At 36.9% G+C, this 26,505-nt stretch overlaps 1 protein-coding gene across 1 annotated transcript in view; it reads left to right on the forward strand.

Annotated features, from left to right (window-relative positions):
• ECPAS (Ecm29 proteasome adaptor and scaffold) overlaps nucleotides 1–26,505 on the forward strand; it is a 75,628-nt gene that overhangs the window by 24,501 nt on the left and 24,622 nt on the right. The window contains exons 15-34 of the mRNA XM_063294977.1: nucleotides 93–196; nucleotides 3,188–3,311; nucleotides 3,752–3,832; nucleotides 5,532–5,751; nucleotides 8,734–8,825; nucleotides 9,495–9,629; nucleotides 10,606–10,771; nucleotides 11,952–12,124; nucleotides 14,217–14,318; nucleotides 15,404–15,527; nucleotides 16,354–16,499; nucleotides 17,042–17,096; nucleotides 18,509–18,623; nucleotides 19,908–19,976; nucleotides 21,666–21,783; nucleotides 22,205–22,372; nucleotides 23,381–23,460; nucleotides 24,392–24,497; nucleotides 26,038–26,085; nucleotides 26,232–26,353. Of these exons, the coding sequence (XP_063151047.1) occupies nucleotides 93–196; nucleotides 3,188–3,311; nucleotides 3,752–3,832; nucleotides 5,532–5,751; nucleotides 8,734–8,825; nucleotides 9,495–9,629; nucleotides 10,606–10,771; nucleotides 11,952–12,124; nucleotides 14,217–14,318; nucleotides 15,404–15,527; nucleotides 16,354–16,499; nucleotides 17,042–17,096; nucleotides 18,509–18,623; nucleotides 19,908–19,976; nucleotides 21,666–21,783; nucleotides 22,205–22,372; nucleotides 23,381–23,460; nucleotides 24,392–24,497; nucleotides 26,038–26,085; nucleotides 26,232–26,353 (2,348 nt within the window). The remainder of the gene's footprint in view (nucleotides 1–92; nucleotides 197–3,187; nucleotides 3,312–3,751; nucleotides 3,833–5,531; nucleotides 5,752–8,733; nucleotides 8,826–9,494; nucleotides 9,630–10,605; nucleotides 10,772–11,951; nucleotides 12,125–14,216; nucleotides 14,319–15,403; nucleotides 15,528–16,353; nucleotides 16,500–17,041; nucleotides 17,097–18,508; nucleotides 18,624–19,907; nucleotides 19,977–21,665; nucleotides 21,784–22,204; nucleotides 22,373–23,380; nucleotides 23,461–24,391; nucleotides 24,498–26,037; nucleotides 26,086–26,231; nucleotides 26,354–26,505) is intronic.

The following is a 26,505-nucleotide window of genomic DNA, read 5'->3' on the forward strand; positions in this document are numbered from 1 at the left end:
GCATATTTTGAATATTTTATATAAGTGCCTGATTTGGTAGAGCTTTTGCTTGTTTCTGATGGTTTCTTCCTCTTTCTGATTCTACTTTTTAGCCTCAGGTCCAAGTACGCCAAGTAGCTGTAAAGTTTGCCAGCACAGTGTTTCCTTCAGATCACATTCCTTCAAGATACTTGCTGCTTTTAGCTGCAGGAGATCCGTAAGTTTAATGTTGCATTGTGGACTGGATATAAAACACAAGCAAATGTTATGTAACAGTATCCTAAATAGGGATCAATAATTCTTATTTTGATTCTTTTAAATTATAATTTTGATTGATAACCCATTTTACCGATTTTGTAAAAACGTCTTTTATCTTAGCTTAATTGACATACTGTACTTTAGGCACACACTCTTTCAAACACATGGAAATATATACATGATCCTTGGAAACTTGCTTTGCATCTTTATTTATATTTGGTGCAGACTCTTAGTACAAGTTATTGATGCCAGTTTGTATATCAAATCTAAAACTCATTGCTTTATCTCAGAAATTGCTTGCTCCAGATCCATCACTATTAGAACTTGAGCTGATAGGCTACGATTAAAAAGATGGTTGGAAAGTCTTTTAGTAAATAGTATCATCTTTGTTTTTGAACCTAATACTTGGAGGCTTCTCCATAGGCAGAGAAAGAATGACAGCAACAGCATATAATAGTACAGGGATAAAAAATTAAATAGGAATGGGCAAGGATAAAACCATGTTTTATTTTACATAGTTCATGGAGCCTTTGAGAATGGGTGACATGGAAATTAAGTGACTCTCATTGTGATGGGGATAGAATCAGTAAGGGCCTGATTATTTGGGAGACTACGAAGACAGCTACTTCATGCTATTTACTGTCTTACTATTGCTGTTAATAGTAGATATACGTACTTTATCTTACTTGATTTTAACCTATTTTACCTGTTATTTTATCTCATTTGTACTTTCTCCTAATCCATTCTGTTAGCCTGATTTTAATTTGGTCTTTAACTCTAAGTTTATAAATTATTTAGACAGACAGACAGACACATACATACATACAGCGTGAACTGTAAAACTTTGTGAACTCTTTTGGATTTTCAATATTTCTGCACAAATATGACCTAAAATGTCTTCTGTTCTCCACACAAGTCTTAAAAGTAGGCGAAGAGAATCTAATTAAACAAATGAGTAAAAAAGGATTATACTTGTCCATTTATTTATTGAGGAAAATGATCCAGAGCTACATATTTGTGTGTGGCAAAAGTAGGTGAACCTTTGCTTTCAGTAACTGGTATGGCCCCCTTGGGCAGCAGTAACTGCAACTAAATGTTTCTCCTGAATGTTGATCACTCCTTGCCAGCCTTGCAAGGTAGACAGGACAGGAAACATGGCCAGATGAGGTAATTCTGCTTTATTGTAAGGTTATATTGACAGAATCTTACAAGTCTGAAAGTACATTTCTCCCCCCATCCCCTTTACAGCCCAAGAAACTAGGGAGGTCCCTTCTCAGCCTCTGGCCCAACCCACATTCCTGCTGCTAGCTAAGTTGCCAGTTGCTGGCTGCATCTCTTGGCCCTGTCCCCCAAGATCATTCCCACATATCATTACAGTCCTGCTCATTGGCTTGGAGAAATTTTAGCCCATTCCTCTTTATGGAACAGCTTAAATTCAGGGATGTTGGTTGGCTTCCTTGCATGAACTGCCCGTTTCAGGTCCTTCCACAACATTTCTATAGGATTCAAGTCAGGACTTTTACTTGGCCATTCCAAAACATTAACATTCTTCTGCTTTAACCATTCTTTGGTCATACGACTTTGTGTTCTGGGTGGTTGTCTTGCTGCATGACCCACTTTTTCTTGAGCTTCAGCTCATGGACAGATACCCTGACATATTCCTGTAGCATTTGCTGGTACAATTCAAATTTGCCCTTAAACTCCGATGATAAGTAAAAGAGTGAGAATAAATGGCTAACAAGTAATGGATGGGGACAAGCTGTAGGCCTCTGCAGGTACACCACTGTGGCTGGAGATGTGAGGAGGTTGATCAAGGGCTTAGGATTGTTGCAATTTGAATAAAATTGTTTTATGTTGGTGTTTCAGAACAGGTAGGATTAACTTATGGTTGAACTTGTAATGAATCGGTTAAAAAGAAATGAAAGTTTATAGAAAGCTGATGAAGTGCAGAAAACACTTGCTAAAGTTATATCCAAACATAATTTCTGAAAGCTAGCATTGCAGGCCAAAATCATAAAGGCAGTGACTATTCTAAAGCTTCAGAAATGGTAAAACTATGGAAACAATTTTTATATAATTGTGGGTAATAAACAAAATGGTGCTCAGGAGTTGTATCAGTGGTTTAGGAAGATGACATAAATCAGAAGCAAAGCACTAATATTAGTCCAACCTATAAGTAGAAAGTGAACTATAGGTGTATTTTTTTAAAGTCAATTAATTTGTAAGTACTAGTAGTAACTTTATTGATTAGTCAAATGACCATATCAGAAAGTTGGGCATCAGCCACTGTAAGATATAAAATATAAAATATGGTACCACAAAACAGCTAAAATACAGTAAAATTAGCTAAAATATACTATGGTGAGATAAAATACGATACAATACAGTAGGGTAAAACACAGTAAGTAAATCAACTTTAAGTCATGGATGACTTTTCTGGTTTATTTGGTGTCTCTGTTAAGGCTTGATAAGCCAAGAATCTACTGAACAAATCTTAGTTTATTATTCTTCAGTGTCCAGATAAGAGAAAGACAATGGATAAGGGAGCCTGGCAATTTCTCGTTTGTCCACGTAATGCTAAATAATTGCTTCTTAGCATTATGCAATGCTTTGGAAATAATTTCAAGCAAGGTACTTTGGAGTACAAGGGAGCACCAATGTAGAAGTTGTGTCTTTTCCTAGGATTCCATTGCTGCCCTCTATGAATGATGTGTGATTCCAAGAGAAGATGTAGCTGTTTTAAAGAGTTGCAGACAGGTGCTACATTCTGCATCTGTATATTCTGAAGTACCTTTTCAGAATCAAATCCGAAATGTTACACAGCCCTTGTGTTAATATGAACTGGCATATTAATTAATGTTTTTCTGTTGAATTATTTTTGGAGGTTGATGGGTTGAAGGTTCTCTGTGTGTGTGCAAATGTGCAAATGTTTTATTTTAATTTCTGAAAGGCGGGAAGAGGTACATGGAGAAGCACAACGTGCTCTGAGAACATTTCCTGGCAAAAATGAAAAGGAAAGTGCTGGTAAACAGATGCCTTCATTCCCAGAAATGGTCCAATATATTCAAGAGAAGGTACAAGACTTCAGCTTAAATCTCAATGTTGTACTGTGGTACAGGCTGTTCTAAGTCTAGCCATAATACTGCACTTCCCCCTCCCTTTCTCTATTGAACTGAATTACAGGTAATCCTTGTTTAATGACCGCAATCAAGACTGGCAACTTAGTCATTAAGCAAAGTGGTTGCTAAGTGAAAAAATCACATGGCTGCGACTGTGCTTATGATCTTACTTCAGCTTTCCTTTGCTTTATAGACCTACAAAGGTTGTAAATGTGGGCATTGGTTGCAAAGTTACTTTTCGTCACCATCGTCTGGTCACTGTTCAAGGCAGTCGCTAAGCAAGGACTACCTGTAAAGGCATAGGACTTGTTTTAATGTGAAAGTCCTGTAATATTATGGACTGCAAAACATTTGGGGAATAATGTTCTGTTAAATACATATATATTTTATTTTAGGCCTCTCACAGAATGAAAACTCCTGCTAAATACATGACTGGAACAACAGTAATGCCTTTCAACCCAGCTACTTTTGGAGAGGTATGCATCTCAGTTACAAATTAGAGAAAGCCATATTTTTTTATAGCAAAGTTCTCTCCTGTGTATATTAAGCCATCTTTAAATAGCATTCTTACACGAGCATGTGCTTGAAATTTAAGATCTACAGTATATGAGAAGCTTTGTTGGACCATTTGGTGGGTTATGAGTGAGGAGACACTTTCTACCAATGCACATCTTTTTTACAGAAAGCTTTCTTCCAACAGATGAGGGAGGTGCTAGCAGTTCTGTGAGTCAGCAGATAATGACTTGTAGTGACTTTAGTGGCTTTCCTGATCTCTTATTGTTGCTATTTATTGATTTTAGGCATTTGTTTGGTCTTTATTCAGCTTTTTGCTGACTGGTTTTATGTTCTTTCCCCATTTTTCCATCCCTTTTGGTGCTCCTCTGCAAGTTGCCCCTGAAATTCAGTGAGAAAATAGGATGATTTTTCCCCTTCCCTTGACACAAAATAAGCAAAAGAAAATAGATGTGTTAACTCCCTGGTATATTTAATATACCCCTTTATTTTAGGAGAGTAATTTGGTGTAGTGGTTAACACACCATGCTAGAAACCATGAGTTCTAGTCCTGCCTTAGGCATGAAGCCAACTGGGTGACTTTGAGCCAGTCACACACACTCATCCCTAGGAAGGAGGCAATGGCAAATCACTTTTGAAAATCTTAACAAGAAAACTGCAGGGACTAACCATGCAGTCTCCAGGAGTCAACACTGATTGGAAGGCACCCCCCTAAAAAAAGTATTTTAAAAACAACAACAGCAAAACTGAAACCTCTAAACATCATCCAATGCCAAATAAATAAATCTAAAATGTGCTCATGAGGGAAAAATGTTGCCATTTCCTTAGCTAGACACTTATTTCAAAAAGGGAAGAAAGCTGATTTTATTAAGAAGCTTTCTGTGCCCAGTGTCGATATGTTTTATTCTCTTTCCCTTATGACTCTGTGAAATTGTAGTATACATGCAACCTCAGGCATGATCCAGCCTAATTTAAGAATTTTAAAATTCTTTTGCTAAAACAGAATAGTTAATAGAGTTCATTAGTATATTCCCAAAGAAATAAATGTTATTGTAAACCGCCAAGAATCCCCTTTTCAGGACAGATGGGTGGAGAGATGGGCAGTGATAGAAATTTGAAAAATGAATGAATGGGAGAACGAAGTTCAACTTCGTCTTAATCATATTTATAATAAGTTTTTCTCTGCAGACTATGCCAGATTTTGCAGCAGTAGCTTCAAACACTACAAGGCATACTTGGAATTTTGTGATTATGTTATGTGCACTCTTTGAAAATTGCTGGCAGATCCCAAACCACTCATTTATTAGAAAATAAACTGGGGGGAGATATCCCACCTCCTAAAGTCCCAAGATGTTCTGCTTGATACCTGCTTGCAGGGTATAGTGTGGCAGAGGGCCTCAGTTAGGAATAGGAATCTCCATAGGCAAGTTACTGTCAGCCTTAACTCCCAGTTTGGATTGTTGGGATAATTAGATCGATTTGCCTTAACAGACTCTTGTAATGAATGAGACTGTATATGAGATATCCTTCAGACATTTTAAATCACAGCAACACACTAGATGGTATTATTGTATTGTGAGTCATGGCTGAGAAAATTTACAGCTGTTTATTCTGTAAGGGCAAGTTTGCTGATCATTATATATTTTTTTCTGCTTTGCTTAGATAGTGCTGTATCTCCGGATGTGTCTTGCTCACAGTGCTGGTGTGGTGCCCACTTCTCAAAGCTTAGCTGATATGCAAGATCATGCTCCAGCCATTGGCCGTTACATAAGAAACCTCCTCTCTGGAAATGTTATAACATCCTCATCTTCAAAGGGTAGTGAAAGCAACCCTGTGCAGATCTATATAAGCCTCCTTCAGCAGTTACTGTCTGGCGTTGGAGGTGAGAAACCACAAGTCACAAAACTGAAATGATAGTTTTGTTTTACTGCTGCCTTTGTCATGAACAAGTAATATGCTGCTTCAGAAGATGAATTTACCAACAGCTATTGGTCACTTTGTTAGTATGAGCAGATTCACTTTCTAGAAATGTAACGTCTGTTTTAATGCAATAAATCAGGCCAAAGCAACCTATCTTTACAAAGCTGATGCTCTGAAGCCCCAGTGGGTCATTTTAATTGTTAAAAAGTGTAGTTACATGTTCAGTGTTTATACATGTTCAGTGTTTATATTTTTGGAAAGGCCATTGTGTTAAAAATTACATGGTTTTGACAGGGTGATTTTATTACTTTTTAAAAGACAAATTTAATATTCCAATGGCCTAACTTGTACTGAGCCATAGGCCCACTCACTGTAGCCCTTAGCCAGTAAGAGAGGAAAAATGGGAGAGTGATTTTTGGCAGTGAGAGATTGTCCACCCTGCATTAGAGCCAGACCACGTTTTATCTGGTTTAGAATTCTGTTCTCATTGGCTAGTCAGATCTGACCATTCACAAACCAGGCATAACAGTTATGTACTTCCCCAGTCACCCACCACCTCTGTATATAGAGGTTCTGTTTAGATACCAAGTCACATAATCTTTGGTAGACCTAAACTTTCTTTTTTCTCCTAGTCCTTTTAAAAATAGCTGCCTTAAATCTTAGGTCATTACCATCCATGCTAGTTTATCAAGCATTTAACTGATATTTTTCATTACCGTAGGCTTATATTGATTTAAGGGACTAGATGATAATTTCATCTTCTGACTGGGGAGTGTGTGGAGAGGGTCTGACTCCCAGTGAAAAACTGTAAGGGAAGTGGCTAACTAATTTTCAGAAGTTAATTTGCTAAAGATACTTTGAAAAAAACCACCCAAGATTTCTGATCTTGCATTCCCAACTACATACTTCCATTTCCCCTCTTTGGCATGTCTTTCATTGATTCCAGCACTCTAGGCTTTTCCCATCCCTGTCTTACCATCACTTCCTCTTGTCACAGCGACACCGGAAGTGGCATCACTTCCAGTATCGCGAGATTCTGGCAGCTGCGCCACTCATTCTTCCATCTTCCCTGCTTTTGGGTTCTGCGTGGGTGAGTCATTGACCGCCTGGGTTCATATCTTGTTACTTAAGTTTTGAGTTGCATTCAAATTTCTGTCTCATTTTAAGAGTGGGGAAAAAAGGAATCCAAATTGATCTTTCTCCAAAATTTATATTTTTGTAAACGATTAAATGTTTACAACCCATCTGTTTTCAAGCAATTACAAGAGGTTATTCTACAACACTGACTCTCAAAATCAAATAAATTTGACTTTGAGATGTTGGTATTTTGTGGGCTCCATAGATAGATGATCCAGTTAGTCTTGTAATGTGTTTCATTCTTTTTGCCCGAACTAAGTGTATGTTATGAATGATGGGCTTGGATTGGCTACAGTAGCTTGTTTACTTCCTTTCAGGAATGATTTGCCAGTGCATCCAAAATGCTAGTGACATAGAATATGTTGTGGCCTTGAAACTCCACAATGAAGCACATGCTTTTGTTGCATCCCCATGTTATAACATATATTAATAAAATACTGTGCATGCATGATGTTTCAGCTGATTGCTGTGCCAGTCAACATATGTTGGGTGGTTATTGCTCAATATGGTTAAAATATATAATATTTTAATATTAACATGTTGAATATAATTAAAATATTTATTAGGGATCCTAGATTTCATTTTTGAAAGTATGTTTTTGTCTCATAGTTGAACTCTCAAGTTTCCTGATGAGATGACACTTTTGAGATGCAGGCTTCTTTGGCCAGAAAAGTTTTACCGTATAGTTTGACATCCATACACACAAACCCATCAAGCAATTCCCTTTCAGCAACATTATTCAAAATGCAGGGAAGAAGTAGGAAATAACAAAAGAGACTAGACAACCTGTGACCCGTTGGGTCATTGTTTCAGAGATAGTTCCTTACCAGATTCCTCAGTGCCTTCAACAATGCCAGAGCTTCTAATGTACTGGAGAAGTTCTTAAAAATTCAAGGAGACATTCAGAGATGTATCTGTCTTGAAAGTAGCCAATGTTGAAATGTATAGCATAGTAAAGCATTAGGAGTTGACCACAGGAAAAGTTTTATGACATTTTGTAATGTCATAAAATGTTTTATAAAATTTGCCAAATTTCTATTCCACGGGAGTCATGGGTCCCAGATTTTGGATGCATTCTGTAAGTTAGCCCATTTGAGGTACCTTGGTTCAAAAGTTGCTGCCCTGCAATGCACCATTTAACCCAGTTAAAGGTTACAAAGTATCAAAGAGACACAAGAGTTTTAGTAGTATATAGGTTAACATCAGATAAGGACAAAGGAAATACGACTCCTCAGTCTATGTGTCCATAAATACTGACCTCTTAACACCCACTGTAGCTTTGGTCAGCTGAGCTTTTTAGATAGAGGAGATGTGGAGTGTGTTACTAGCCTTAGTTGCACCTATGCCATATGCAGCATTTCCTGCTGCTAACAAAGACTCTACTAGTCGATTTAGGCATGTTTTCACAAGTATACTGTAAGTGCAACAAGGATCAGTTTTACCCCAAGCTTGCTCATGCTGTTCTGTGCAAGCTGGATCACTAATCTGGAGACAGCCTTGCAAGCCAACATATTATTGCCTGCATCGCACCAACTATGAGGTACATGCAGTTTCTCAATGCAAAATATATCTAGTAGTAGTATTACTTTACAGTGTAAAGTGAATGTAAATATTTGTTTGGAATATTTTGGCATGCCCATTATGAAGACAATAAATACATTTGTATGCATGGTGATTTCCTTTAGCAAAATTAGCATTTCATGATGATTTCATTAGCAAATTCATTTACGTAAAATATAAAATAGTTTCCATTTATTGTTCAGATTTTGGTTATTTTAATAATTTGACAACTTTTTAAAAAATATAGGTTTGCCAGTCATGTACTGCTTGCTGGAAATTGTTTCAGTCTATCCTGAAAAACTAGCTGCAAGATTTATAGACAAGATGGATTGGATAAAGGTATGTTAAAGAAATGATTTTATTCCAATAAAGGTTGCATTTCATTCCAGCAGAACAGATTTTTTTTTCATTCGCAAGAAAGGAGTGATTGTGATAGGGCTAAAAGTATATTTCTCAGTAGCTCCTGATCTGTTAAAAGTAATTTCACAGGAAGTCACTATGGTATCTTTGTTATCCACATACTCTTAAATGTGATGTTTCTCTCTGAATTATATGGGCCTCTATAGATAAGTCATAGGGATATTTTTACAATAAGATTTTCAAGAATAATTCAGTGACAGTGAAATAAGTTATGGCAACTTCTGCTAAGGATGTCATTATCTGAAATAAAGATTCAGGGGCAAAACTAGTCAGAATTTCTATTAAAGCACCTAAAATAATGTGATAATAAATAGGCCATGGTTTTGTAATGAATATTTGATTGCCTTCCCTAGTCTTTAGTTTTATTACATTGCATGTAGTGATGGTGAAGCAAGACTGGGGCAGAATTCTCGGCATCATTGTTCTCCTGCCTCTTTGGTTTCATATTCTTTTGGAGAAGATGGTATTCAGCCATCCCTGCAGAGAACTTGGGGTTCAGATGCATTGGATCAGTCTTTTTATTGTTGAAATGCTAGAAGGATATGATACCTATGTTTAACATATTGTATTCCTTTATACTTTTTTCAGAGCCTTATGAATACTAATAAGGAAGAAATGCGGGAACTGGCTGCTCTATTTTATTCAGTTGTACTGTCGACAGTGTCAGAAAATGAATTCAAAACATCTGTTCAGCACCTGATAAAAACAGCAAAGGACAATCATGTAATACTTTTTTTTGTTTTTTACTTCATACTACTTTTATTAATGAAAGTATAATATTATGTATCTTAAATGTCCTTTTCTATTTAAAGAATATTGAACTAACTTGGGAGTAAGGAGTTTTTTATGAATATCATAAGAAATTGGAAAAAAATTGGGAGTAAAAGCACAATAGCTATGACTGCAGAAATATGTGACAATTATTTTTGAACTATTTAAATTTTAAAGGTATTTAAAATATATTTATTGCTCAATTGTTTAATAGGGAGGGTTTATTGAGAAAGTCATTGGCAAATGCTGTGAATAATGATTAATTGATTTAGAGTGCACTGACTACATTTTTCCTTTCCATTGAAACTTATTTACAGTGCAATCCTATATGTTTCTACTAAAATATATGTGTGTGTGTAAGTTCAGTGGGACTTATTCCAAGATACATGAATAAAGAACTGCAGCATGAAATACTCAACCTAAATCAGTTAATGCTCCCTTTTTACTAAGAAATGAAATTTTAGCTCAGACTAGCTGAAATTCTGTCATTCCAGTTATTATAGCCAGCTAAAATAATTCTTATTTGATTAATTAAATAAATGTTAAAAAGGGTACTTGACTCAATTCATATATATATAGAGAGAGAGAGGGAGAGGGAGAGTAAAGCTCTTATTTGAGGAAAATAATCTTTGTTTTTAGTTAGTCCATATATGTCACAGTAGCCATCATAGAAAAGATATTTTCATCTTTATAAGAATGAGGGTTGCCTTTTCTAAGAAGCTGTGTACCATCCACTGTTTAAAGGTAGAGAGAAAAATATAATCAACTAAAAATCAATATACTTGGACATACTATTTTAATTTTTAAGCTATTAAAGCTCACAGTATTATTTTTAAATAGATGGAAGGTTGCTCATAACATTCTGGATACACTGGTATATATGACTTAATTGTTACCTTGTTTTGTAATTGCATTCTTTTCACTACAGAATCTGGAAATGCAGCATGGATCCTTATTGGCTCTGGGATTCACAGTAGGACGGTATTTGTCAAAAAGAAAAATGAAAATAGTAGAACTACATGGTATAGAAGACCCAAATACCATTGTAGCACCAGAACAAGACCAACTGATAAAATCAACAACAGAAACTATAGGTCAGTCTGCACATTTCCACTTTCCCTGTGTTCTTGGCCCATTTTGTTCACTGTGGCTTTGAAAAATTAAATCACGTTTAGCCCATTGTACTGTTTTACCTAACTCTACACTATTATCCATCTGAAGTCTTTGTCATAAAACTCTCGTAACATAGTAGTGATCTCAAACTCACATCATTTCATTGTTTAAATGGGCGGCTGTTTAATCAGCGCTGAAGATTCTATCAAATGATAATAAAAGATGAGAAAAAATGTAGCATGACTGAATAGAAACATTAAAATGGTCAAATAGTAAAAGAATATGCACATTAGAGTAAAGTGCCTTTGAGATTTTATATGTAATAATCTTTAACTCTGCTCAAACATGTTGCTCTGTAAGGTGCAAAAACCTTCTTTGTTGGCACAAGTGTTGTTATGAACCCTGGGCATTTCTGGGAGAGTTCATTTGCACTGAAAAATATACTTCCCCTACTTGAGGCAGGTGCTCAGAAGTGTGCAGAAGTTGATTATCTCTCATTTAAGTAGTAGCTAAAGATTCTTCATCACCATAGAAGTAATATTTGTGGCGATGATGATGATAATGATTTATTGTAATAAGGCAAAGCTAAGATCTTTTAAACTATAGTTTGGTTGACTAGCCAAGTAGTCCAGTTCACAGGTAACCCCAGTGGTGAAGTCAAGCAGCATTCTGAAGCATAAATAAATCATGTTATGGTTTACCATTATGTGTGAACCAAGCTATTTCATTGCATGTTGCAATTTTCATTGTAATATCTTGATGATACCTGATACAGATGTGCATAATTCTGTAAATTCGGGAAGCTTTTTAGATTTTGAATCTGTGTTGGATCCAATATAAGCCTGCTGCCAGTAGAAGGACTTCATTTATAGAGTGGGGAGAAGCAATCTTCAGCCATTTTTCTTTCCCTATCCAGTCCTCTCTCCTTCCTGAAAATCTGCTCGGGAATGCTGGGTAACCCTGCAGAATAGTGGAAGAAGTAGTGGTGGACGTTGTAGAAATGGGCGGGGCAGGGGGGTGAGGAGTTAACAAAGTTGTTTCTCCCCCTCTTCTGTCAGTGAGAGAGGACCAAGTGGCATTCATCTTAGGAGCTGCTCATTCTGGATACAACCTCCTGAATTTTAAAGGAAAAATACCAAGTAATCTTACTACTTTTACTAGGTTCTTTTTTGGATAGCACATCACCACTCCTGGCAATAGCTGCATGTACAGCACTGGGGGAAATTGGCAGGAATGCGCCTTTGCCCATCCCCAGTGAAGGCAGTGGATTTACAAAACTCCATCTTGTTGAAAGTTTACTGGCCAGAATTCCATCTGGCAAAGAGACCAATAAGGTAATGTTTTGCAAAATTATTACAATACACCTGTGGTTAAAAGATCTTCATTCAACATCTGAGTTTTTTTGCTTTGCTTGTTTGATAGTATGTTAATTTTTACTTCGAGTTAATCAGTTGAGCTCTAATGACAAGGGTGTTGTTGAGGCAAATCCTTCAGCTGCATTGCATATATTTTTCTGCTAACTGTTCATGGATTTGAAGTTTTTGCCCAGAAGCCTGAAATAAAGCACGTGATACGTTGTAAGCCCAATCCATGCTAAATGTTCCCTTCATTTAAAGCAGTTAGTTATCTGAATTAAGTAATGACTGTTCTGGATCTGTTCCATACAGATCTCAGATGGAGTGGGAATTTTAACATCAGTTATTCCAAAACCTGAATGTGGTATCAGTTCTCCCGCTCTGTACCCTTCCCCACAAAGTCTATTGTGTCTTTAGCTTTCTGCAAGCATAGTGAATCCCAGGTATCTACAATTCCCTTTACTCACATTCATAATTCTACATCTTGCTTTCTCTCTTTGTTGTCATACTGTTGCTATTAATATTGTATTTGTTTCACGGCAAGGATATGGTTGCTTAATCTTATTTATGTCATTATATAAATTAGCCAATGCTTAAATGATTCTATAAAATATCCAAATACAGCATTGCTATTATATAATTTTATATAGTTCTTCAGCAAGCTGAATTATGTATGTTAGAGAAAATGAATGGCAGGCTTTATCCACAGATTTGGATTTCAGGAATATCAAAAATGTACCCAAGTTAATGTTTGAGTATTAGATTATGTGTTTGTAATGTAATGCTAAAAATAAGATTTGAAGTAGTCTTTCATTGTAGCTCTGCTCAATGTGAATGAGTGGAGCTGATGTACATACAACATTTTTGTTCTCTCCTCTTTTTCTCTTGCAAGTACATACCTTTCCTTTCTCCAGTAAACCCTTAATGCAATTTGGCATCAGCACTGAAATCTGAGCATTGACAATGCCTAGTTCAAACTAGTATTCAAACTTAGAAATGTGACTATAAATGTACAGATAGTAAAGGTAAAGGTTTCCCTTGACGTAAAGTCCAGTCGAATCCGACTCTAGGGGGCGGTGCTCATCTCCGTTTCTAAGCCTTGGAGCCGGCGTTGACATAGACACTTCCGGGTCATGTGGCCAGCATGACGACTCGGAACGCCGTTACCTTCCCGCTGAAGCAGTACCTATTGATCTACTCACATTTGCATGTTTTCGAACTGCTAGGTGAGCAGGAGCTGGGACGAGCAACGGGAGCTCACCCCGCCGCGCGGTTTCAAACCGCCGACCTTCCGATTGGCAGCTCAGCGGTTTAACCTGCAGCGCCACCGCGTCCCTTAAATGTACAGATAGTCCCCACTTAAAGATGATAATTGGGACTGGAATTTCTGTCACTAAGCGATGCAGTCGTAAAGCGTGACATCACATGACCACATCACTTAGTGACAGCTATCCCAGCAGTTGCTGTCATTTAACAAGGGCCATGTAGGTTTTTAAGTGAGGACCTTACATGATTGTGACTTCTGACTTCCTGCCAGCTTCCTCATTGTCTTTGCTTATGGGAAGGTGGCAGGGAAGGTTGTAAATCACAATCACGTGATCGTGGGGCACTGTGACGGTTGGAAATCCATTGCCGAGTACCCTGGTTGCAATCATGTGACATGGGGATGTTGCAATGGCTGGAATGTCAAGGACCGGTTATAAGTACCACTAGTTCAGCACCGTCATAAGTTCAAACAGTCACTGAAAGAATGGTGGTTAAGCAAGGACTACCTGTACTCCGAGTTTAGTTTAAGTACAATTGACTTTAATGTGGATGCAACTTTGCACCAGTAGTTTGTTTGTTTTAAGAAAAAGGGGATGGAGTAATTTGAATGGAAGAAAGGAGTGGTATATAAGAGGAAGAAAGAGATACGGAAGCATGTCTACTTCCAGCTTTATGCTGATAATAAAACCTTGGGGGCTTTTGAAATTGGGAGAAAGTTTTCCCATTTTAACATAGCAGATTTTAAAATAACTCTCTCTTTCTCGCTCTTCCCTCCCCTCCCCTCCCCCCCTCCTTTATTTTTAAGATGAAAGAAAGAGCTATTCAAACTCTAGGTTACTTTACAGTGGGGGATGGAGACTTTCCTCATCAGAAGCTACTCTTGCAAGGATTAATGGATTCTGTAGAGGTAATTATTTAACTCCTCTTTAAATGTATATTTGAAGAAAGGGTTGCTTTTATTAATTCATGCCAGTCTCTTAAATTGTGTCCTTAATTTTTTGTTCCATTATTTTTCACTCCTTATAAATGTTTGTAAATGTTGAAAGTAGATTTCTAGTTTAGGAAAACATCACCAATGCCATCCAATGCATAATTATTCTTTATGGTTATGCTACAGTGAGGAAGCACTAGTGCGTTGAACAAGAACTTTTTCTTGAGCCTTGCCCTCCTATGCTTCTACATTTCTTGATAGGTGCAAGAAAAAAGGTCCAGGCCTTGTGTGTCCTTTCCAACAACTGACCCATCGATCCTTTGGAATCGTTGAAATAATTTTCTCCTTTTGCTGCAGAGTTTTGTTTCCGTATGTCTTTCCTCCAATTTAAAACGGATTGAATCTATTCTAGCGTGGTGCTGCTAAGCCATATGTAAGACCTTAGGGTTACAAGCTTCCCATTCCCCCCAGATAATAAAGTTTTCAAGGGTGGGGATGGGTGGGTGGAATCAGCATCCAAGGACCAGTGGTTAAAACTAAATGTGGGCAACTTCTATCCATTCCTTATTTTACTTTTATTTATTTTATTTAAATAATTTATATGGCTGCCCATCTCTCAACAGTGACTCAGGGCAGCAAACAAATACTGAAACCCAACAGTTCAAAACAATAACCCATGATGCCCAGGTGAATGATCCACTCATAAAAAAACCATCAACACAACTAGCCTAACCTCCTGGCCTGGATGCCTGGGGAATTTTGTGGCCCTTGGAGTGCCCCAGTGCTTATGATGGCTGAAAATGAACAGCACAGTACCCTGCAACTTTTAGTTGGGAAATAGATGGAAATAATGCTACAAGACTTGAAATAACTCTGATTTAAATGCAGGAATGAAGTGATGCTTTTTCAAATCAGATGAACATTTCATCTTAGAATTTGTAATGATGTGTACTGCATCTTATTCCTTATAATAGGTGGAGCAGGTATCTTGCCTAGAAAATACAGTTAGTTTGGAAGTGAGCAAACTGAATTTTAGTGTTGTTTTGTTGTACGTTTCTCAGGCCAAGCAAATTGAATTACAGTTTACAGTTGGTGAAGCTATTACCAGTGCTGCAGTAGGGACCAGTTCCGTAGCTGCCCGTGATGCATGGATGATAGCTGAAGAAGAGTATGCTGCTCCTATTGGTAGGTTTGGGCTTAGGAGCATCTAACAATATATTTCAAAGACCAATTTTAGTTCCTGGTGGATAGGAAGAAAAGCATCTGTTGTTGAACAAGCCCAGATTGACAGATTTCTCTTAAGCCTTTCCCTCCATTGTTATACTGGGTTTTGAAAAGTCACCTGATATGGAACCTGCTTTGGTGTAGCTTTTAAACCTACAATTAGCTTTATACTTGTGAGTGATAATAGAACATATTCAGCCAAACTACAGCCTAAATTCCAAAACTAATCTAGTGTCTGGGATGACTTAGAAGGCAAATGCACATATTACCTCCCAGGATAGGTTATAATGGTTTTTCATCCATTCATGTTAAATATTTATATACTACTTTCTAACGCAAATATTAAAATAAAAAATATACTAAAAGGCTAGCAACAGAATCAGCTTTTCTATTCAACCTGCCAGGCTTGAAACTAAATTTTTGTGATAAAAAATGCTTTGCCTTTGATTTTATGCCTCTTGTAAAATCTGGTATAATAGGCACCGTATTAGATTGCTTTGGCAAATATTGGAAAGATTAATTAAAAAGGGAGAAAAAGAACTTCATATGACAGACGAACTCACATAGCCCTTATTTCTGTATCACTGTAAACCTTAAAAATGTTGCATCTTTAAGTGCACATGAAAATACCTGAAATTGGACGAAAGTTCAGAATTTATATATACAGTTTTCATAGGCAGAACCATGAATATTTAAACTGAAAACATTGCTAGCAGGGCTCTATTTTTCAAATGCTTTTGTTTGTATTATACTGATCTTCTTCTCTCCAATGGTTTGATTGCAACAGATGTGAAAATTAATGATGTGGTTCCCTGGGTCCTGGACATCATTTTGAATAAACATATCATAAGTCCCAACCCTCACATAAGACAAGCATCCTGTATTTGGCTTTTATCACTGGTAAAGAAGCTGAGTGCCCACAAAGAAATTAAGGTAAGAAGAAAAACCAGTGTCCCACTCTCTCTTTTGAGGGTGGGAGGAATCTGATTAAGTTGACCTTCTGTGATCTCATGGTGCATTCTTTTGTCCTCTTGCCTGTCTGCCTCTGAATTCTGATTTTTCTACTCATTCTGGAAGTGCACTGTCTTGCTGGGCAAAAGGGCTAAAGATCCATTAAGGGTATGCTGGTTTTTCCAAAACTCATAGGAAAGTATAAGGAATTGGTTTGAGTCTCACACTTTACTGCTCTGATAGTGATGTTGAATGCTTCCCGTATTAGCTTGGAAAAGATCTGCATGCTCTGACCCATGGTCGTATTTCAAAGAGTTCCCTCATCCTTCTAAGGGAGTAACAGAAACTGAGAATCTGTCATGGGTTGTATTCCTTCAGGAGTAAGCCATCGGGGTCTTTGCGCCAAGTGTTCTTCCCTGCTCGCAGAGCAAGCCAGGAAAGGAGCAAATTACTCTTATTAGTGGGATTTTGAAATTGGGCTTCAAGCAATAGGTGTAAGTTAAAATCCTCTTTTTTTTTCACAGTCACATCTCAAAGATATTCAGACAGCATTTGTATCTATTTTGTCTGATAGTGATGGTAAGTAGGATTGTACCTGCATAATTTTGTTTGTTGATTAAAAATATAGTTCCTTACTAGAAACAAAAGTGGTTTGGCCTTACAGATACAGAAAAAACTAGCTTTTAATGCAGAGATTTTATTATTTAAATTGTAACTTGTTCTAAAAACTCTGAAGTTTGATACTGAAATTACATAGTACCAATGCATAGAATGATTAGAATTTAAATCAAAAATATATCCTAGTTGTGATTTTTTTTTAATTCCACATATATTTGTCGAAGTAAAACATTATTTTACAAAAACTAAATATGAATTACAGGTAGTCCTAGACTTACAACCACAGTTGTTGCAGTTGCAAGTCAAGTCACCATGTGACCAGACCCAATTTTATGGCCATTTTTATGGCAGTTGTTAAGTGAATCACCATGGTCATTAAGCGAATCCAGCTTTCCCCAGTGGGTGTTTTTTTTTACCGGAAAATGGCAAAAAAGTCGCAAAATGCAATCATGTAACCGTGGGACGCTGCAACCAGTCATAAATGTGAGCTGGTTGCCAAGTGTCCAAAATGCAATCATGTGACCATGGGGGGGTGTGACATTCCAAGGCTGTCATAACTTTGGACCGTCATTAAACGAATGGCCCTAAATTGAGGACAACCTGTATTGTTCTTGAACTTGGCACTGTCCCTTTTTTTAATTGCATGTAAAAATGAAATATGTTGCTGTTGCTGTATGCCACTGAGGAAACAAAGGCTTGGTAGCATCAATAGAGAAGGTGGAAATCAAATTGTAGGTTCTAAATAGATGGTGGATTTCAATATAATTAATTCCAAAGTGTTGTATTTTTAATCTGGGAGGAAAAAATATTGATCACAATTGACAGACTGATTCCAAAAATCGACACCAAGAAGTAGTTCAAGTGATTTCTGTTTGAGCTGAACTTCAGTCTTAGTGGGGACTGAAACTAGTCCATATGCTATAGGAATTTATAGTACTGCTGATTACTATAGCAAAATGGGAAGCATAGCTGAGAGTTTTTGCTTGTTTGTTATCATTTAATAGTTTAGGCATTTCAAGTACAACTGCTTTTCTCTCTTAAGAACTTCCAGACTGCTGAACTTTCTGATATTTCAGGCATTTTTTTGTTATTTCAGGCATTTTCAGCCTGAGAATTTCTTGTTGTGACTTAAGCAGAGTTTCCTCTGAGACTCTTATTATTCTTTCCTGAGGAGATGGCTTTCTTGCATTAACATTTCTTGCCTTGTTTTTAGGAGTTCCATTATTGCTATGTGTTTGCGTGTATTTATTATTATTTTGAATGGGTAAATGTGGTTGAACTGGTATTGTACTGGTTAATGTTTGGGCATGAGGAGACTCAAATACCGATCTAATAAATCAGTGTAGTAAGATTTAATTTGCTTTCTCTTATAGAACTCAGTCAAGATGTTGCTTCCAAAGGCCTTGGCTTGGTGTATGAGCTTGGGAACGAACAAGATCAGCAGGAACTAGTTACTACACTTGTTGAAACTCTTATGACTGGGAAAAGGTATTTTAGGGAACCCTCACTGATGGAATATATATCAGGAGGCAGGGAATAATAAAGTAGGGGCTTAAAAGTAAATAAGTTTAAATATAAAAAAAGTTTGGAGGAATGCTTAGGAAGATCTGAACCCTTCTGCTCACATCTCCTATGAACTGCATGAATCAACATGTGATTTTTTTTAAAAAAATCTAAAAGTAATATATGTATTTGCTTTCCTCCCTGTGGCAGTCTGTAATTTGATCTGAATATATTACCCTTTGATGTTTGGAACTTGTATCCTAAATATTTTGGGGAATAAAAAGCATCTTGCCTGGTTGTATAGGATAGCATGGAATGGTTTTGAAAAAGCAATGAATTCCTCTTATTTCTGCTGCAATATGTTTATATTAATAATGTTTCTTGTAACATTTGTGTAAGATGATATGTTCAGATACTTAAATTAAGCCCTTTTAAAATAGTCAAAATCCTGCCAGTCATTTGTTGGAGTATAAGAGAACAGCTGAATCCAGCCTCTTCTCCTTCCTTTTTACAAATAGAAAATTAGTTGAATAAATAGTTCCAGTTGTGATAAATTTATGCAGGCCCATTTGCAGTGGTGTTTCTACCTCCAGGTGGAATTTTTTTTTAAAGCAGCCCTAGCTCCAAAATGCACAAGTATTTTTTTTTCTTTTGCAAATAATTTTATTAAATGTTTTGAATAAAACAATAAAAGATAATACAGACTAGAAGAAAAAAAGAAGAAGGAATGCAAAAAAAGGGGGAAAAAGTATAAAAAAGAATCCCCCCCAAGAAAGCAACTTCCCACCCTCATCATGGGAAGTATAAACAAACTCCCTGATCTCTTCACCTTCTCTTAGCTAACAAATATAAAACTTCATAACCCATTTCTTAAGAATAAGCAAATCAAATAAGTAACGTCTTCTTCAATCCAGTTACCAGTAAAAGATCCAAACAAAGCTCTAAGATTTTAACATTAATTAACATATATAAAACTCAACATTCCACATCTCAACTCTTAACTATAACAAAACCCCATTTAAAAGGCATAAAAAGGTCCCAATATCCTAGTGTAAACAAAGTAAAAACCCCAAGTTTAACATGACAAAAAGAGACCATTTCTCCTTTACACGAGACAAGCTCCAATATACAATAGTCCAAATAACAACTTACCCCATTCAAATACACATTCCATATCTCCACCCTAAACTATAAAAAAATCTGGTCCAAAAGAGACATAAAATTAGTCTCCTTCACAAGCTTTCCTATAATAGCACACTCTCTTTACAGAATCAGGCATGAAGTGACTGGGGAAACTGTCATGTTCCAAGGCTCAGGCCTTGGCAAAACTCCAGATGGGTAAGTTATTTATTTATTTATATCCCACCTTTATTATTTTTTTAATAAATAACTCAAGGCAGCAAACATACCTAATACTCCTTCCTCCTCCTATTTTCCCCACAACAGCAACCCTGCCAGGTGGGTTGGGCTGAAAGAGAGGGACTGGCCCAAGATCACCCAGCTGGCTTTCATGCCTAAGGTGGAACTACAACTCACAGCCTCCTGGTTTCTAGCCCAGCACCTTAACCACTTAAATAAACTTAAAGTTCATTGATTAATCATGCTGTTTCTGAGCCATTGTGTTTGTTTAATCTAATCTGTGGTGTACATATCACTGGTGATCTGCAAAGGTACTACATGTAATTCCTGATATAAGCATAAATCAGTTTGTTGAGATAGTAAACTCTTGTAAGATTTTGGCATTCTCTTTTCAAATCTCACAGAAGTTCAGGTGGGAGTATTAAAATTTCATGAGATTTTGTTATTTCACATGATTTAAGCTTTTTTACATTAAAGTCCTTAAGGAAAATGGTTGGGAGTCTCTTGTCCATGACCAAATTTTGCCCATTAGTTATCTCTTAACATTCCACTGAAGGCTTGGGCTTCTCCCCAGAAACCAGTTCCTGAGAAAAGGACTAGTAGTCTGCTTTATGGGGAGCCATTGTTCAAAGGCACCTGGTGAATTTTCTGAACTGCTCAGCTGTTCCTTGAGCAATGGGAAAGGAGAAAGTCATGAAATATTTCTACCATTATGGCAAGTAACAAGAGGTGGGGAAAGTAAGCCTCTGAAATGATCAGGGCAGGAGGGCTGCTGCCATTGATGTCCTTATTTCAAGTGCAATATCCAACCAACCTGCCCCCTCCAGTCTTTCCTAAGGGGGCATAGAGAATGGAAGGTGCTGCAAAGATTGGGTGGGATGGTTCAGTTGTATAAACCATGCTTGAAACCATGGCATTGGTAGTGGCAGCTAAGCAGAGGTTAGCAAAAGAGGACACGGATGATGGTCAGGCATGCTGGTGCCCATGTTAAGTGGAGAACAGGTTAGAGAAGTGTGATGCACCAGCCTTATCCTACTTGCCACAGAAGCCCCTGCTCCTGTTAGTTATGACTGAAACCCAGCACAACCAACATTTTCTGGATTTTAGTTCTGTTAAACCACAGCCTAACTGGAACAGTTTTCCAGAACATCTGAGGCACAGTGTGTGTGTTTCCAGTTTGAAACAAAACAGTTTTCCATTTTGTGCACTAACCTCTTAAGAGTTGTGTCCAAAGGGCAAATGTTTCCTGTTAGGGAACTGTGGTCCTTTGTCTTTGGTAGCCAAGCATGACTAGAGGCAGCAAAGATGAGAAGAAAAAAAAGAATGATAGCCTTACCCACTCTTAAATCTGAACCTGTACTGAAGCCTGCAGAAAGCCAAGAGGGACACAGACAGAAAAATGTCCCATGCCCTGCCTCTAAAAGTATGATTGTACTAATTCTGAAAGATAATGGTTTGCTTATTTGATTTTATAGAAAATGGGATCGTTTCTGTTTTAATGGGAAAATGTGTTTGTATTATTGCATAATTGTCAACTCAACTATTTTGGTTTAAATCTATATTTAAAATACTCCTTTGATCCCTATCTCTAAGTATCATCTTACAATTATTTCAGCAAAATAAGACATTTAAGAAGTCACATTAATCATCTGTTTCTGTTTTCCCAAGCCAGGGTCTTTCTACTTATCAGGAGCTTTGTTCACTTGCAAGTGACCTCAACCAGCCAGATTTGGTGTATAAATTCATGAATTTGGCCAATCATCATGCAATGTGGAATTCTCGGAAGGTATTTGCACGCAGTGAGAATGGCAGAACACTAGAAACAAAAAGCCACAGCAACATTCAGGATCACTTTGAACGAATATATCCCCTATTCTGAATTCTGATCTGAAGCCTAGCATTTTGGTATCCCGTTAATTCAGATGGATCAGAAAATCTTGGAACCACATTACAGACCGCTGGGTCATCCAGTGTAGTTGAAATCTAAGAGGCTGGGCTCTGTCAGGGTATTCACCATTTCTTCTTCATTCCCACATGTTACCAGTTACAGTGGGAGCCTTATATAGAAGAGCTGCTGATTCATATACCAAACACATGATGTCCATTTTGCTAGTGTTGAATATTTTCTGTCTATTAGCAGAAACCTGAATGAACATAAATGGGACCCTTAAGTGTCAAGTAACAATTTTTGTTCTTTGTTTTCTCAGGGAGCAGCATTTGGCTTTAATGTGATTGCTTCCAAAGCTGGGGAACAGCTGGCTCCTTTTCTTCCTCAGTTGCTTCCTCGTCTCTATCGATACCAGTTTGACCCCAATCTTGGGATTCGACAGGCTATGACCAGCATTTGGAATGCACTTGTTACAGACAAATCTGCTGTAAGTGAATACAGGATAGTTCTGTCCCAGTCTCGTCACTTTCTTTTCATTGAGCAGTCACAACTTGAACATAAACTTAGCTGGAGAGTCTCTTAAATGAGAAAAAAAATTCTAAGGGAAGCCTTGTTCGAGAAAAATAATGTCTTTTGCTAAATGTAAGATGCAGTGTTTACCTTGAATGAGGAAAAAATGTAAAATGTTTATTTTTTCTTATTCAGAACATCAATTAACCTAAAGAATGTATCATTCTTGGGTACTGGAAATTAGCAAGATGACTAAGTAGGATGCATTCCAATGGAGATTAGAAGTTATTAAAAGTGCAGAGTGGTGGTGGTCAACTGTGTGTTCTTATTTTGTTAATGTATTATTCATTTGACACATTTCTAATAATTGTTCATTAAAACATTCCCAAAGCATGAATACAATTTGCAATGAAAACAATTTCCTATATTCATTGTTTAGCCTTCACTTGTTCAAGTAAGTACATATGAAGAGGCTTAAGTCTTTCTGAGCTAAGTTACCTGCCCTCATTAAAGATTGCTGTTTGCATCACATTTTTATTATCTATTTATCTGTCTGAAAGAAAACGTGTGATATATGTGAATGTACATCTAAAGACTGGAGTGTGAGAACATGTGACTAGTAATAGGTTTTTTTTAAAATCTTTCCTGTATGTGGCAAAATGGATTCATTCTATTATATATAAAGGTTAACCTTTTTCAGCATAAAGAGCAAAACCCACATAGGAAAATCACTGTGTGAGAATGATCTGAATTAATTTATCGTATTAGCCCATTTTGATTTCTTATTCATGTGATGCTCCTGGATGATAACATATACCAAACAGGAAAAGGCTTTAAAGTTAGTAATTTATGAATTAAGTTTCTGTGTCATTGTAGTTTGTAGTTGGGTTATAGAAAGTTATCCCTATAAATGTTTGTTCGGGATCTTCACTATTTTGGGTGTGGGGATGTTGTTAATTGTTACAACTGTTTTCCACTTGTTTAGGTGGACAAATACATGAAAGAAATTCTTGATGATTTAATAAACAACCTGACTAGCAACATGTGGCGAATTCGAGAGTCAAGGTATGCATTTCTAAAGGCAGTTCATTATTTCAAAAAAGTAGTGTTTTGAAAATCCAGAATTATTTGTATATTTTCCCTCCATTGGATTTTCATCATCATCACATTCATTACAGCCCTAAGGCCAAACACAATAAAACTATACAATAGCAACAATAATTGGATTTTCAGGATTTGTTTATGTAATTTTGCCAGTCACGTGAACTATTCATTTTGGGGCTGGGTGGGGGATCCTGATATTTTGGAGTACAAATATTTGGAAGTAAGTTATATGAGTTAGCAGGAAGGCTTTATGAGTAAACAGTATTATGCATATATTTTTGTTTGTTTCTTTGTTTTCTACCATATGATTTAAGATGATATAAACTACTAAATAATTACATTTCTGGAACTTTTTTGGACAATTGAAACAGTAACCATTAGGGACTTTGCAGAATACCATCCCTAATATTTAATTAAGAGGGGAATTGTATGTAAATACTTGTGCTACACTATAGTGAATAAGCTTTGCCTTTGCATGCACGTGCATGCACACTCACACACAGCCTAGTCTTCAGCTCTGCTATGGCCACGAGCAAGAAAATATTTACTGTGTCGTAGAACTAAGTGAATTGTGGTTACTGTTTAAATATGGCTTGTTTAAATCAAGTCAGCTTGAACTATGAAACTCATTATAGATGAAGACATAGTGTTTCCTTAGAAATAGAGAACATATTATAGATATAAATTATCTTAAGACTGCAGTTTATCAAGAAAAGGGAGCTTTAAAAAGGGGATTAATTCCACCTTAAGAAATAAAAGTGCATAGGCATTACTGTCTGGCTGTTAGTTCTTTCAAGTTTCCAAATAATCTGTACGTTTTGGGAAACTGAATTTGTTTTATTTTATTGAAACTTCCTATTGTCGAAGAATTCTAATTAAACTCTTGCCACAGCTGTTTAGCACTGAATGACTTGCTAAGAGGAAGACCTTTGGATGACATTATTCATAAACTTCCAGAAATATGGGAAACTCTCTTTAGAGTGCAAGATGACATAAAGGTACTAAAAAGTTTCATTTTCTGGTATTGGGGAAATCACTGTAATCTCTGCAGGCAAAGAACAGCTCTTGACCAAAGGAGTCAGATAGGCATTGGTTATAAAACTTGTTCATCATAGTGAGCATGTATATTATAAAAATATTTTTCAATGATTTAATGAAGTACTTTAGAGATGTACATGGAATATATTATTTCTAACTGAGAATAGTTTTGAGGGTTTGACAGGTTTTTTGTCTAATATTGTAGCATCTTAGTATTCTTATTAGTGTAATAGTTCTCTTTGTTATTTACCCTGCTGAAGATATGTTTAAATGTTCGGTGAAACAACTGTTACATAGTTTCAGCTGAGAGGAAATCTTTTAATGCATTAATGTTTGCCTTATACCTGTAGAGATGGGAATGAATGAGGAGAGAATCAGATCTTCCCCTCCTGGTCTAAGTGCCTCTCACTAAAGTTGCTGTTAAATCCAAGGGAAAATATGCATTTTTTCAATGTGATGTTAACCAGATCTTTGTATTCAAGTGTGATTTAGACTGGGAAAAGCGGGGCAAAGGGTACTTGCTACCTCAGTGATGGTGGCATATTCTAATTTGAAAGCCGCCAATTGTAAGTCAATTAAAAGAGATATAAAAACCGGTGAATTATAGATCTCCTGTTTATGCTGTAGTTTGGTATCCTGAGCATCTTTGGTCAGTAAATTGCCAAAATGAGTTTTATGAGTAATTACTGCTTTTTTGAATGGTAGGATATGCATATTTTGTAATTTTAGAGCAATAAGAGACTTTTTTGTTGGTAAAAGCTATTATTAGTGCTAAATCTGTGTTGACATGACTTCTCTGTGATCAGAATTCCTTTTTTGCCTATATAGTTGATAGCTGTGAGTTTAAAGCTTCAGTGTGTTCATGTGTTTCCCCTCCCTCTCCTGCTCCTTCCCTCTTCCTTTCTGTAAAGCAAGATTAGCAATCTTATCCTCTGCAAGCTTTGTAAATACAACCTCTTGATATGAAGTAATGTGGATTTTTAAGTTGTTTTCTGGAACCCCAAGCAAGTAACTGTTGGGAAAAGAGATTTCTATTTCCTTGAAAATACATCATTAAGACAAAAACTGTCATGAGTAAGGATGGCGAGCAGGGGGCTCCCATCCAGGCTGTTAAGCGCATGCGTAGCACTGAGGAATTAGGTAGCCATTCAAAGAGACACAGATCGGGACCGCCTTAACCTTTGGGGTTATATGGCTGGGTTTTTCCCACGCTTCTTCAGTTTGTTAGGATTCCTGTTATGTACAAGCAATAAAACATTAGAGGCCAGTTCCTTGTCTCAGCGTGTTTCCTGGCAGTTAGGACATCAATCCTAACAAACTCCTACTCCCATCGAAAGAGGGAGGAACAAGAAATTAAGGAGAGACATTTGGAAATGTCTTCAGAAAACCAAGAAATGCGGCTCGCCATCCTTACTCATGACAAAAACATTCCATTAATAGTGTCTGAAATTAAAATTAAATGGTTAAAGAAAAACTTAACCTCCCCCCCTTTTTTTTCAGGAATCTGTACGAAAGGCAGCAGAGTTAGCCCTGAAAACATTAAGTAAGGTACATTCTCATAATCACTCCAATAACTGCAAAAATTTTACATCATGCTGTGACTCAGTTTGAGCCATAGTGTAAAGGATTTCTTCAGAATGTCTGGGCTCATAGTGGATCCCATCTGCCATCTGCATGTTATCTTTTATTTTAAGGTGTGTGTGAAGATGTGTGACCCTTCTAAAGGAGTTGCAGGCCAGAAGACAATAGCTGTACTGTTGCCATGTCTTCTTGATAAAGGAATGATGAATACGGTGACTGAAGTGCGGACTCTGAGGTGTGTCATCATTACATCTCTTTCCTCTCTTCTCACAGTTTCCAGATCTCATAACCAGAAACAATTTTAGCAGAAGGACTTTACCTACTGTTCTTTTTCTTCTTAGCTTAAATGAAGTAAAGGAATCCAAGGAATATTTTTTACAATAAATG

Source organism: Candoia aspera, chromosome 2, assembly GCF_035149785.1.
Source record: "Candoia aspera isolate rCanAsp1 chromosome 2, rCanAsp1.hap2, whole genome shotgun sequence".
Lineage (NCBI taxonomy): Eukaryota > Metazoa > Chordata > Lepidosauria > Squamata > Boidae > Candoia > Candoia aspera.